The sequence below is a fragment of the Falco naumanni genome, chromosome 5 (assembly GCF_017639655.2).
Source record: "Falco naumanni isolate bFalNau1 chromosome 5, bFalNau1.pat, whole genome shotgun sequence".
Taxonomy (NCBI): Eukaryota; Metazoa; Chordata; class Aves; order Falconiformes; family Falconidae; genus Falco; species Falco naumanni.
The window spans coordinates 14,200,671-14,213,631 of NC_054058.1; the positions used below are offsets into that span (position 1 = coordinate 14,200,671).

A 12,961-nucleotide genomic window follows, 5' to 3' on the forward strand; every position below is an offset into this window, starting at 1 on the left:
GTAGTGTGAACTTAGCAACATTCTGAAACTATATCCGCACTACCAGCATTTACCTTGCGATAGAATTAAGAGTTAATGCAGAATAGCAGAGAGTGAGCTTGCGTGCTTAAAATGGTGTGTGGTTCTCGGCTCCCTCTTGAGTAATTTGGGAGAATTAAGGGGTGGAAGAGGTTAAGTACCACCTTCCTTTGTTTGATGGGGATTGTAGAGGAAAAAACCCTCTTTGTTCTTGGTAACTTTTTCATGCTGTATGACTGTGGATGTTATTGGCAGTGATGCTTCTGCTCTTCAGTTTTTTTTGTGCCTTTTGTGTATGTAGGGAAACTACAAAATTGCAAAAGGAAGCTACAGCTATAGAAACCTCCCTGGAAGAGAAAAGATTAAGACAACATAATATGCTTCTTGAATGCAAGGTGCAGGACTTGAAAATAAAGCTTCTGTCTGGATCACTGGATGACATCAGTGAAGTAGAGGTACTTTAAATGTTTATAGAAGATGGATATCACGGAGGAGCAATTGTTCAGAAATTCTTGAATTTAAAAATACTTGGTTTTCCTTACAGGACTGTTTGTCTTGCCTAGTAATGTTAAAATAAATAAAACATTTTAATGTGATTGGGCCTCATCCATTTAAGAGAAGGATTTTTAGTTTACTTTCATAGACAAATATTGTTTGCAAGTATTTTTCCTTGTGATTGAAATGTATTCCAGTGAAATAATGTAAAATTCTTGTGGTATAAGAAAACTGGTATGAAGGAATATTCTACATACAGATATGTCAGAGGACACACAGGGGCCAATGCAGAAATGTAAATAAATATGGTGTGTATATGGATTGAGATAATATTTGGTTAATCATTGATAATACAAATTCTGTCTAAAATCTAAAACCATGAAGAGGCTAAAATAGATATACACCTGCTGTCAGAGGGTTGACCCTCACTAGTTTTCTGTCATCCCTCTTTCTGCAGCATATCTTTTGTGAGGAGAAATTAACTTTCTCCACTGCTACAAAAGAAAAGAGCTATGGTTTTGAAGGACTTGTAATGTAAATCTTTCCAATCTGTATATATACAGTATGCACATTGTTCTAAATATATTACAAATAAACTACTGCTGTTTTCCTCTTTGCTTCAAACTGAAATTAACAGATGTTTTCATCTTCATTTAAGCAGTGCATTTTTTAATTAGACTTTAAATAGATCTTCACTAAATGTTAACTCCGTTTTGGTTAGGGGAGGAGCTATGGAATAAGTTTACCTCACCTCATGCCATGTTACCACTGTCTCCTCATTTTATATCCTTTTACTGTATTGTTTTAACAGTTTTAAGTTTACTGTCATTTCTGAACCGGAATATCCTTCATATTTATAGCTAGGAACTGAAACGGAAGACACTCAGACTACATCAGGTATCTTTGAAAGGGAAGAGGCAATTCAGATAGACTACAGCAGCCTAGCAGAAGACCTGAAGGTATTTTTTGTTTGTTTGTTTGAAATTATTAGAGAATGAGTTTTTTATTTTTATTTAAAATCTTATTTGTTGAAAATATTTATTCTTCACCCTCATCTTGAAATGAAACTTATTAAAAATACTGTTAAGCAAGTGTATACGTGTGGTTTGGTTTTGCAATCATATATAGCACTAACGGGTTCTGGATAGGTCAATTTCCCATATAACTTAAGTTCAATTTAAAGCTTGCCTAAACCGTAAAAATAGAATGATGAAATAGTACACACAGCTCTGACTCTTTTCCTTCGTCCTTTATCTTCTGCCTTTAGGTTCCAACACTATATGTTATGACTCAAAACTCTTGAAACCAGTTACTGGCTACCAGGGAGACTGTACTGCTTTCTGTAGTATTTCAGAAACTGAGACTAACCATACTTCCCTCTGTAACAGTCTGTTAGGTCATGTTTTCTTAGTACTTTTTTGTAGTAATTTTTTTCCTTTTTAATCATAAGGAAAATAATTAAATGTCAGAGGCTAGGTGCAAAGCAAGGTATGAATCAGTCATCATAACATGTCTTGAAGAATTCATCAAGAACCTGTCTTCAAAGGTTTTCCTTACAAATCAAGTAGTGAAGCCAGCCAGTTCCCCTCCTGTGTTGCATTTTAACCCAGACTTCTAGACTGAAGGCAATTTGTTTGTTTTCTAGGGGTCTTGTGGAAGAATATCTTAGGACCTAGTAAATTTATTCTGAGAGCTAAGACTGGGTGGGGTTTTGTGTTTTGCTGTGTCTCCAGTTAAAGCTATTAGATGAGTGGGGTACTTCTTCCAGAAACCATAAGAGTCTGTCATAGATGTTGAAATGTCCTGGCCTAAAAGCAAGTTTTATTGCTTTAGTAATTTTATTTTTTTTTCTTTAGGACCTAGATTCTGATAAAGATATAGAGGATCATCTGATACAGATGCAGCAGGAAATAAAATCTAAAGAGAATACTTTAATGAAGACAGCTGCTCCAAACCTGAGAGCAGTAGAGAAATTACAGATGGCTCGGGAAAAGTTCCAAGAATCAGTAGATGGTAACACTGAGGTTTTCATATTAATCTCTTCTGTGACTTTGACACTTTTCACCTTAATTGAAATTCCTCTTTCTGGGGTTGGTCCTGCTGGCTTTGCTGCTTTCAGATATTAAGGTATTTTTTGTACTCGCGTATTTATCTTCAGTTGTCTTCTTAATTATATGTAAGCACTTCTATTAACATATACTTTACTGTGCTGTAGGGTATTGAAATACAGTTTGAATGATTGGAAGGATACTTTGTGGCCAAATGACATTATAAAGTATTTTTACTTTCTAAAAATTACTGACTATAATCATAAAATATTTTTTTCTTAAATAATTGAAATAACATACATATGTTGCCCAGAACTCAGTCACGAGCATTACTGCAAAATTATTGGTGTCCTCAAAGAGCATTGCAGACACTAACAATGTATTAAGAAAACCAAGGAATTCTGAAGCTGTAACACATAAATGCTGGTGCTGCTTAAGGCTGTCCAGCTTACAGAAGGAATTAGGAGAGGTATTTTGTTCATTGCTCCAGATGAACGTGGCATAGGGCAAATCTGAATACATCCTAGTTCTTCAGGTTTTGGGGCCTCCATTTGAAATCTGGAAGGAAATTCATAATACTGGTATGCTCCTTGTACGTGCATTAGAACCTTTTCATGCAATAAATATTTTCCTTTGTTTGTTATGGTACACAATATATATTTTTTTTCTGTGTATTTGCTTAGAGGCTTATGAAGGGGTAATTTTAAGTAATTTTTTTAATAGCTTTTGAGACCAGCAGAAAGGAGGCCAGAATATACAAGCAAGAATTTGAACTGGTGAAGAAAAAAAGATACGAGCTTTTCAACCAGTGCTTTGAGCATGCCTCCTTAGCTATTGATCAGATCTACAAGAAACTTTGCAGAAACAGTAGTGCCCAGGTGCGTCGTGTTCTTAGGTGCTCAACTTAAAAGGTCTACTGGATGCTTTATCTAGAATAAGAGAACTTACTAATACTTCTGTGTTTCCAAAGACAGCTTCAGTCCTGAAGAAGAAAATCACACAATAATGAAGACTTTGGAATGTTAGGGTTAGGAGGAATAGGTATATAATGTGCCAAAGCACGCTTGACATTAGACAGAGAAATGTGGTCTACAGTGTTAACAAAATTGGGAACTACTTAGTTTGTCTTTAGCAGACCTGAAATTATCATGACACAAGTGTGAAATACATTCAGGTACTTCAATTTAAAAATAGCATTGGTTTACAGACCTGCTGATACCAATAATAAGTAGTTAAAAACACTTAATCATTAGTATAAATAAAACTAAAAATCATAAATCACTATTTCAATGCTAGTGTTTATATGAGGTTTTGAAGCTTCTTATACCCCACTTAAATAAACACTTTAATAGGACAGGCTCAATATGTTTGCAACTTTTAAGAAACCTGTAGAAAAACTCTCACAATTGTCTTAATCTTCGCTAGTGTTCCAGTATTAACGCCAAAAGTAAAGAGGAAACTTCCAAATGCTTTGGTTACATCAAATTCTGTAGATGGTTGAATGTTTAAAAGGCTCAGGCTTGAACTCCTGTCTGTCTTAAACTTCAGAGTTTGTGTTTTCCCTGAGTCAGATACTCAGTAAACACTTAAAAAAATCAAAAAATATCTTCAAATAATAAAGTAGAAATAATTTTACAAATATAAATAATAACGCATTTCTTTCTTTATGATTACTGGGCATATACCTTCTTCCCTGGGCTAAATATCAGGAAGGTCTTGAATTTGAATCCCTCTGTAGCAACCAGTATTTTCCAGGGTCATTGCTGGAAGTAATTAGTTGGGTGCTGTCTTTCTGTGGCCTGTGATGCTCTGCCTTGATTTGTAACCTGTGGTCAAGAGATTATCCTGTGATTATCTGAGAAGCTAAAACTGCCTGCTAGTTACTAACATAGCAGCTAAAGGAAGCTGGTCCAGTTGCACTGAAGGGAAGTGCTTGCTCTGTGTGGTGATTGTTCTGGTCAGCTAAGGGAAAGGGTTAGCTCTGAGGTTTGCCATCAGAGGAAGTGGCCTAAGGTGCAGCTTGGACAGCTGCCTTTTAAGCAACCTTAAAGAATTTTTCATGTTACAAATTGTTATTTTTCTTAATATATTAATAATACTTTGCTATCTAGTCAAGAAAAGAGAAGCTTTGATAGATCGAGTTAGTTTAACTTCCAGACGTAGACTCAGAACATTTGTGCACTGAATGTATGGTTCACTAAAAGTTATTTCATCAGCACATTGTGTATTACAGTACTTTAAAAGAAACTACTGCTTAAGAAATTGCACAGACACAGATTCATTATTCACCACCAGTTCTCTTTCATTCCTCTTCTGTGGAGAAAGGAATGTCATTCCTTTCATATCTTGATATGCAAGGAATTGATGTTCCCTAGTAAGCTACAGTGTCCATACATATTCCTTTTGCATAGATACATGCAGTGGCATAGAAGTATCTCGCAATGCAACTCTCACATGGTTACAGCCTGAAGAACATTGTAGTAACAATGACAGGCATTCTCGACAGAGAAAAGGAAGAAAATATGCATCCCTCCCACAAAACAAAGATGCTGCAGGTGCTATTACTTCCAGGACTATCTACCACAGAAATTATTTTAAATCAAATTAAAAGTTATGTTTCATTTTCTTTTTCTTCCACTGTGTCTGTGATCTGAGAGGAGTCATTTGAAATGAGTGTCAACTAAGGAAGTTTTTATCTGTATCTGCTTGGGTAAAGGGGAAGAGACTGCATTGTTTTATTGTCTCTTCAATAGAGAAAAATAACCCATGTACCAATTAGCTTATCAATCATGCTTTTTAATGATTTGGTAAAATGGACATTCCTTTAAAATATACTTTTTACATTTTGGACCTGGGAAGCAGGATATAAAATATAGAGAAGGCTACCTATATTAAAATTTTTATCCAGGCCAAAGCTAGGTTTTGTAAAACTAACCTTTCACAAAAAAGTGTAATTTTGAAGTATATTTACTTCTGAACAAAAAAGAAAACTGCTTTTGAAGTCTAAGACTCTAATAATAGAGCACTTACATAAAAGGTGATAAAATCAAGTTTATTCGGTAATTGAAAGTTTGTAAACAACAAATATGTAGAGCCATTTCCCAAATGGTTTTGTTAACTAGCCTCCTGGCTCATGATTCATTAAGGCATATTCACTGGGAAATTTTATAGTGCTACTCTTTGGTATAGATGAACAGGTGTTTCCTACAAGTGAAGCCAACTTACCAGCTTCAGCACTAGCTCAGTCACTATTTGAGCCTGTCCATCTTAATAATTTTATAAATGTCACTATTAATAATGAAACTTATGCATTTCCAGGCATTCCTTAGTCCTGAAAATCCTGAGGAGCCTTATCTGGAAGGCATTGGCTTTAACTGTGTGGTCCCAGGAAAACGCTTTATGCCAATGGACAGTTTGTCAGGAGGTGAAAAATCTGTGGCAGCTTTGGCTCTTGTGTTTGCTATACACAGGTAAAAGAAATATTATGGTATTACCCAAGTATGTGGCTGAGTAAGCGGCAGGAAGGTTGATAGTGATAAACTTAAAAAAATTACTTTTAACACATTTGTAATACTCTATTGGAGCATTACTGGAGTCCTTATTCTTTACCTGTCATTACTATTTATCAAAATTTTATGATGGAGTAAGTGAATCTCTAAAGTAATCAGAATGTTTATTAACATTTTTGCATCTAAATGCAAAACACTGTTTTGTCTTCTACAGTTTTCGGCCAGCACCTTTTTTTGTTTTAGACGAGATAGATGCTGCCCTGGATAATGCAAACATTGATAAAGTAAGTTGGTCCCTTTCACCTTATCCTTTTATCAAGAATATAATATCTTTTGTAGAAGGACCACTACGCTTCATTACAGGCTGTTTGGCTAAAGAGATTGATTACACTATCTTAACCTGTTCTAAAATATATATTTGGTTTAGGGCTGAAATAATGGTTGTATGAGATGTTAGACTGGGGCTAGGTTTAAATTGATAGAAATCTAACTGGGTTTTAATCAGTCCCCAAACTGTGAAGCTGAGAAAAATAGGTCAGGAGTGTGAAAGCATGCTGCATGACCACGTGGTACAGTCTGACACGAAGGTCACTTGTGAGTTGCTGGTTGGGTGTGTTTGGTTGGACTATTTAAGGCCTTTTGAGTTCCCTTACTTCTAAGTAGAAAGGAGCGTCATGTCGAAGTCGAGTCATTCTATCACTGGAGTATTTATTTTTAGCTTGCCTACTAAATATTTTTAAGTTAATACCAATTAAGGGCTATCACTCCTGTCATTCTAGTCACATGAATTCTTCATTAAAGTAACTTCCTGTTCTCTCAATTTCTCTTTCCTGTTTTGGTAACAATCATTCACTGTAACAAAAACTTATGATAGAATACAAACAGTAAAGATTGCCAGCTGTAGACTTGAGCCTCTGGGAGGATACAAGGAGATTGTATGTAGGAGAAGAATCAAAAGGATCTCTGCAGGTGCCTGGGTTTTCTTCTGTGGAAACATTCCTTTCCATGTAAAGATCAAGCTGTAATTCTCATTGCATTAATAGTATTGTCAGTCTTGGTGGAGCCTAACAAACAAAAACCGTTTTATAAACACCAAACTTCCCTCCCACCCCCCTTTCCTAAAGGAGTTAATTGTGATGTGCCAAGTACAGCAGAGTTTGCTTGGAGGATACCTCTATAGTAGACAGCTGGGGAAGCTCCACTACTTGTCCCTGCCAGATAGAATTCAGCCTCAGAGGTTACTGACTCAGTGTAGCATTGTGAGAAGTGTTTTCCTGAACCCGAGTTCCTTAAACATTCCTTGGGCTACAAGTCCATGAGGGATGCTCATTATCCACTACTTCTGAGCAGATGATGATGCCCTGAGTTTGCTTTAACTCAGTCCAGTGTGTTTCAGCAACACCAGATTAGATGTAATGGGACTGTAATGGAAATAACTAAGCAGGCTTTAGGGTTTGGCTCTCGATGACAAGACAAGATTACGCATCAGATCACAGAACACTTATGTGATCTAAGCTTTTTAGCAGGGTACACTTCTAGTTATTAATTTTTCACTTGGGACCACTGTGAGTTGACATATAACAGCTGAAGATCATGTATTCTGGTTAAATACCAGTGTTTTCTGGATGTTAGTAAATCTGGAGACAAATGTAATGTGGCTGATGACTTAGGCAGGCAGGCTGCCTCCACATTTCCTTTACTGTCTTTCTTGTTTGCTATTACTGTTTCATGCTGAATTTCACATTTTTGCCTTTTATCAAAGCGGCACTATATCAGATGATTAGTACTTCCTATCTCTGCAGACTTCTGTGGTCTTTTGGATATGAGTGTAGAATTCTCCATGGTTCTGTCTGGAGCTGGGCAGGGATCCCAGGTCATGCCTAAAAAAGTTGCCAGTTATCTGGATGGCTAGTTTATCCATGTAAGTTCCTGTTGCAGTTATGGATGCAGCAGTTGCCGATTACGTACCCATTCCATGAAGTTAATGATTTCTACTATATTACCAACTTTCCATAGAGACTAAAAATGATGCATTAACACAGCTAATGAGACACACTAATGAGGCACTTGGCTGCAGTTTGCCTTTCTGAATAGGCTTGTTCTGACATATCTGGTGAAAGAGATGGCCACTTTAAGAATGCACCATTCTTCCAAACGCTACAAAGAATAGCTGATTTTTCCTTTATGCAACTAGATTTCTAAATTCAAACTTATTTAAAATCTGGTTTACTTTTCAGTTAAAAATCACGTTCATAGCCCACAAAAGACTGTCATTAACAGTTGTTGCCACATGGTTCCCAGGCTTATAACCTTCAATTGGTAGTATTTTTACAGTTCGAAGGTACCATATTTCATTTGACTCATAAGCAACAGTAATATATGTTTTGAAGATGTATAGTCAAGAAAATAAAGGACAGTAATGCAGAAAGCTTAAGTATATTAGACCAGAACTTATAGTCTATTTATAAAAATACCATCCATAAATACCACTTTATAGCCAAAGAGCTATTAAACTTAGGTTATATTACACATTAGGGGCTAACCCTGAAATGTCCTTAGTGTGCGGTCTACGTTAATCCTTTAGTTGAATCCTTGGGGCACATCTAACCTGACTGGGAAGTTATGCTGAGCTTCCTGCTTTGAACTTGAACTGGGATTCTACCTGGTTTTTTAACCTCCATGGCTGGAGGTGCCCATCTCCAGTAAGGCAGGAGGATACTGGCTGCAGAGCCCCTGTCCAGAACGTCCTGTTTGGCTTACTGCCCTTGTGCAGTCTTTTTCCCGCCTGCTGCTCCCCTGACAAGATGCAGTGTGGAGGAGTTGGGGCAGGATGACAGAAAGGGGCTGCTTTTCGTGTTAGCAATATGAAGGAGGCAACCTGTGGTCCAGGCTGTAATGTATACTGTGCCTGGAGAGCAGCTGCCCATGTAATGCAGGAAAAGGGTGACGAAATGGTAGTTTCCTAGAAAATTCCTTTCATTGGCTTCAACATCTATCTCGGTATAGTTACAAGGAAAGTTAGATTATTTAAGCATGTGTGGAAAGTGTCTTCAGTTGCAGAATGATCAAAAGCAAAATTGCAGTGATCTGCAAGTACAATTAACCTAATGTTTCCTTGCTTCTGGGCTCTTTCGTATCTCTTTCTGTATCTGTAAAATGCAGTTGTTGCTGGAAAGCACCGAAACCTTCAGACAGAGGAATTAAATATTGCAAGTGAGCAAAAATGATATAGGGAAAACTTGATGTTGCTAGTACTCACTGGTATCCAGGTTTTATACTTAGAACCGAGTCACCTTCTTTGCATTCTTTCCATTTAAGTATTTACTAAAGCATATCTCCAATAATTTACTTGTAATTATACTGTAAAATGAACGTGAATTCTGTAACTCACTAAAGGCAGTTCTTCCACTAAAAAAAATAACTTACCTATCACATGGATATAACTGTGCAGACAAAAGTCTAATTAAAAAGGTGCTGGATTTCCTTTATTCAGCAGTTGATTTATATTGTGGAACACTGATTTATTTAGTTGCCAATTTGTATTTGTACCTTTATTTTACAGATCATTGAAAAAATGCTGCTGTCTGCATAAGAATTGATAATACAGCCAGTAACAACCTTTTCACACTTATTTTCCTTGTTCAGGAATTTCCACCTTCCTTTGTAGTTATATTAAGTAAAATATTTTTCATTGGCACTGGCCTTTTTCTGTAACTTTATTAATTGGAGTGAATGATTTATTTTCATACACCTTTTCAAAAAGCAGCAAATCTGAGGGGTTTTCTTAAGAACATATAAAGTATCTGTCTTAATACCATTTATTTCTCCTTTATCCTGCTTATTTCAGAACTGAATTACTGGATTCTGCAGCTACCCTAGTTAGTTCTTTCCTGATCATTCCCTAACTATAGCATGGTTTAAGTCTGCCAGAACTGACTGACTGAAATATTTGGCTTCTTTCCAAAGGTATCAAGTTTCATAAGAGAACAGGCACATCAGCAGTTCCAAATGATAGTTATTTCTCTAAAGGAAGAGTTTTATTCCAAAGCAGATGCATTGATTGGAGTATGTCCAGAGGTAACAATTATTACCAATTTTTATTAAATAACAGACACCGGGTTTTGCCGAAGTACCGATTTACACCTTAAGTGTTACTGCAGTGAATCGTATATAATTGTGTTGCTGGATTTGAACTTTGTGTTCAGAAGTAAGTGCAGATACTGGTTCACTGAAAAGATCATTTTTGTAACTTAGGCTCATTATTGTATCTCATAACTGAAATAAGCATTTCATAAATGTTTAACAGAAATGTTTTAAATTGTGTGATCCTTCTTCTCAGTATGATGATGTTATGTTCAGTCGAGTGCTGACTTTGGATCTTACTGAGTACCCAGACGTTGATGACCAGGATGGATCAGAGAAGCACAGTCGCAGTTCTGTTTCAGAATAAAGCGTGGATGATTTCGGGGCCAGGTGACAACAGCAAGAACCATGTTTACAGCTTACTGTGACAAATCTGCGTTTGAATGTGGCTACTAGAGGTTGATATTGAAATGTTTACCTTTCAAATGAAGCAGTTTCTAAAATACTGATGGAAGCAACTGTTATTCATTGATACAGTTCTGTTAACAAGGGGTAGCCAGAGGTTGTCATTGAGGCACGTAAAAGCCTGCAAAGCTTTCTCTTCCAATGTTTTGGGGTTTGTTTGCCTTAAGATGAAGGATTACAGGTTCATTCACATCAGCACAGTATTACAAAGAATAAGCCTCTTGCTTTTCTTACGAAAAGTATTGCTGCATTTCCAGTGCGCTGTTTAGATGCATGCCATCACTGGTCAAGACCTTTACAATCTCTATTCTATGTTGCAACTGCTTCTGTTTGCCTTTGCATAGGATTATTTCCTGTTTTTAAAAGAAGATATTGGAATCTGTCCATTATCTTACTTGACACCCCTAAGACTTCAATCTTCCACTGCAACCTTATGAAAATACATCATAAGCTTTTGTAAAGTTATCTCTATAGGTGCAATGTAACCTAGAAAAATTTCACCTTTGAGGTAGTCTACCCACACGCAAGTGAAAAGAATAAAACAGGTGTGAGTCAGATGCCATATAGGTAGCAGCCCTAGGAAAAAAGTGTATTAGTTTGCAGTTGAGATTGTCATTATGTAGCTGTCCCAGTAAAGCCAAATTTATTTTTACAGCCATGCTTCATCTAAGAAGCAAAGTTAATGAAGTTGGTTACAGAACACAGTTTCAGGGAGCTTGAATCGCTTTCCTCTGGCTTGTGCTTCACCTCTGTATACTGAAGAGCTTTATTTGGTTTGTGGTTGTTCCTAATAAAATTACATCTTCTTATGTTCATATACTGACTTCCTTTCACCTACCATGCTGCTTCTACATCTGCCTTGTAACATGCTGCTGATACTGTGCTTGCTGCACATGATGGATGATGTCAGCACGGGTGGGGTTACTGCATGAGGAAGGAATGACATGCAGGCAGTAGGTAATGTGTTCCTGTAGGAACATATATTTCAGTCACATGAATGTGCCCACCTGCACTGTAGACATCTTTATGAATTACTTAGGTTGTTGCTACACTTTGTTATAAAATTATTTACTCTGAGTATCAGTCAGTTGTGAGGTGGCATCAGTCCCTTAATTCAGAATCCACTGACACATGTGGAAGTCATTAGTGTTAATGACAAACAGAAGAGCAGCCTCTAGTGCCTTTCAATGATCTCTGACCCACATCAGTCTATGTATTTCACGTAGAGAAGGTTTGGTTTGAGGTTATTTCAACCATTTGATAGGAACACTTGGTTGAAATAAAAGAACAGTGTGAAGAATTGTGAAAGCTACACCTTTTAGCTACTATACAGGAATGGTATAGTTGGCTTTAAATATTTTATTAAAAGTGTACACCATCATCAGAGATGTCCTATCACCTTTATTACACTACTTGAGCAAAACAAAATAATAAATAGCAAGTTTGTTTTCAGTTTTTATTATTATTATAAAAATATGAAGTAGAAAAAGAGCCCTCTACAGTAGAATTGGCAAACATCATTTAACATGCCAATTTGTATGGTTAGTTCTTTCACAGTACTCTGGTAATAATTTGAACAGGGCCTTAAACTAGTTACTTGTCTGTTCCATTTATCTGTTAAGTGAACAAGTTGCAGGTTCTGTCCCTTTTGACTGTATTTTAAACCCCAAGGTAGCTGCAAGGCAGTCTCATCCCTAAGATGACTAAAATATATTTTTTGATGGGGGGGGAGAAAAACAAAACTAGGCATTTCTACCTTCTTGCTGTGTATGCTAGGCATTAAAATAACCACTGCCTTACTCATCTGCTTTTCAGGATACAGATAAATGGCACTTGAGTCAGGGGAGGCTGTTGTACAGGTTGCAGTTCGTGTCTACAAAACTGAAGAATCACCCATGCTAGGTGTAAGTTGATTGTTGCCAAAGGGAGGGGATATGATTTCTTAATGTGGATCTGACTGCAGGCACAGGATAAGGTGTTACATAACTTCAGGGCTGGGCTTGAATAATTGCAGTAATCAGGGTCATAAATAGCTCATCTCATCTGATTTATTTTGCTACAGCTTGAAGCAACAATTTAAAGTGTTCTAAGCTGATAGATCAGCATCCAAAATAGCATGACTGATCACTTTTGAAAACAGCCAATTCATACTGACTAGAGAAGCAAATTTCAGAGGTTAGTCTCACAGATAATACTATGCATGATGCTAAATGACTTAATTTTCAAAAGTGATGTATCATAAATAAGTTTCTCAAAGGAGAGGATATGTATGGTCTATGTTCAGGCTGGTGTTGCTATTGATTTTTACCTTTTAAAACACAGCTGAAACCATGAGAACTTGCA

The 12,961-nt window shown here is 36.7% G+C and overlaps 1 protein-coding gene across 2 annotated transcripts in view; it reads left to right on the top strand.

The window, feature by feature from the left end:
- Positions 1 to 11,950, top strand: part of SMC1B (structural maintenance of chromosomes 1B) — a 36,026-nt gene extending 24,076 nt beyond the window's left edge. Inside the window, exons 18-25 of one of the 2 annotated variants that reach the window (XM_040596148.1) lie at positions 320 to 473; positions 1,374 to 1,472; positions 2,370 to 2,526; positions 3,285 to 3,439; positions 5,880 to 6,031; positions 6,285 to 6,354; positions 10,037 to 10,147; positions 10,410 to 11,950. In XM_040596148.1, the coding sequence (XP_040452082.1) occupies positions 320 to 473; positions 1,374 to 1,472; positions 2,370 to 2,526; positions 3,285 to 3,439; positions 5,880 to 6,031; positions 6,285 to 6,354; positions 10,037 to 10,147; positions 10,410 to 10,520 (1,009 nt within the window). In that variant the 3' untranslated portion in view covers positions 10,521 to 11,950. The remainder of the gene's footprint in view (positions 1 to 319; positions 474 to 1,373; positions 1,473 to 2,369; positions 2,527 to 3,284; positions 3,440 to 5,879; positions 6,032 to 6,284; positions 6,355 to 10,036; positions 10,148 to 10,409) is intronic. The other variant, XM_040596149.1, reaches the window with a different exon arrangement.
- Positions 11,951 to 12,961: the final 1,011 nt, after the last annotated feature.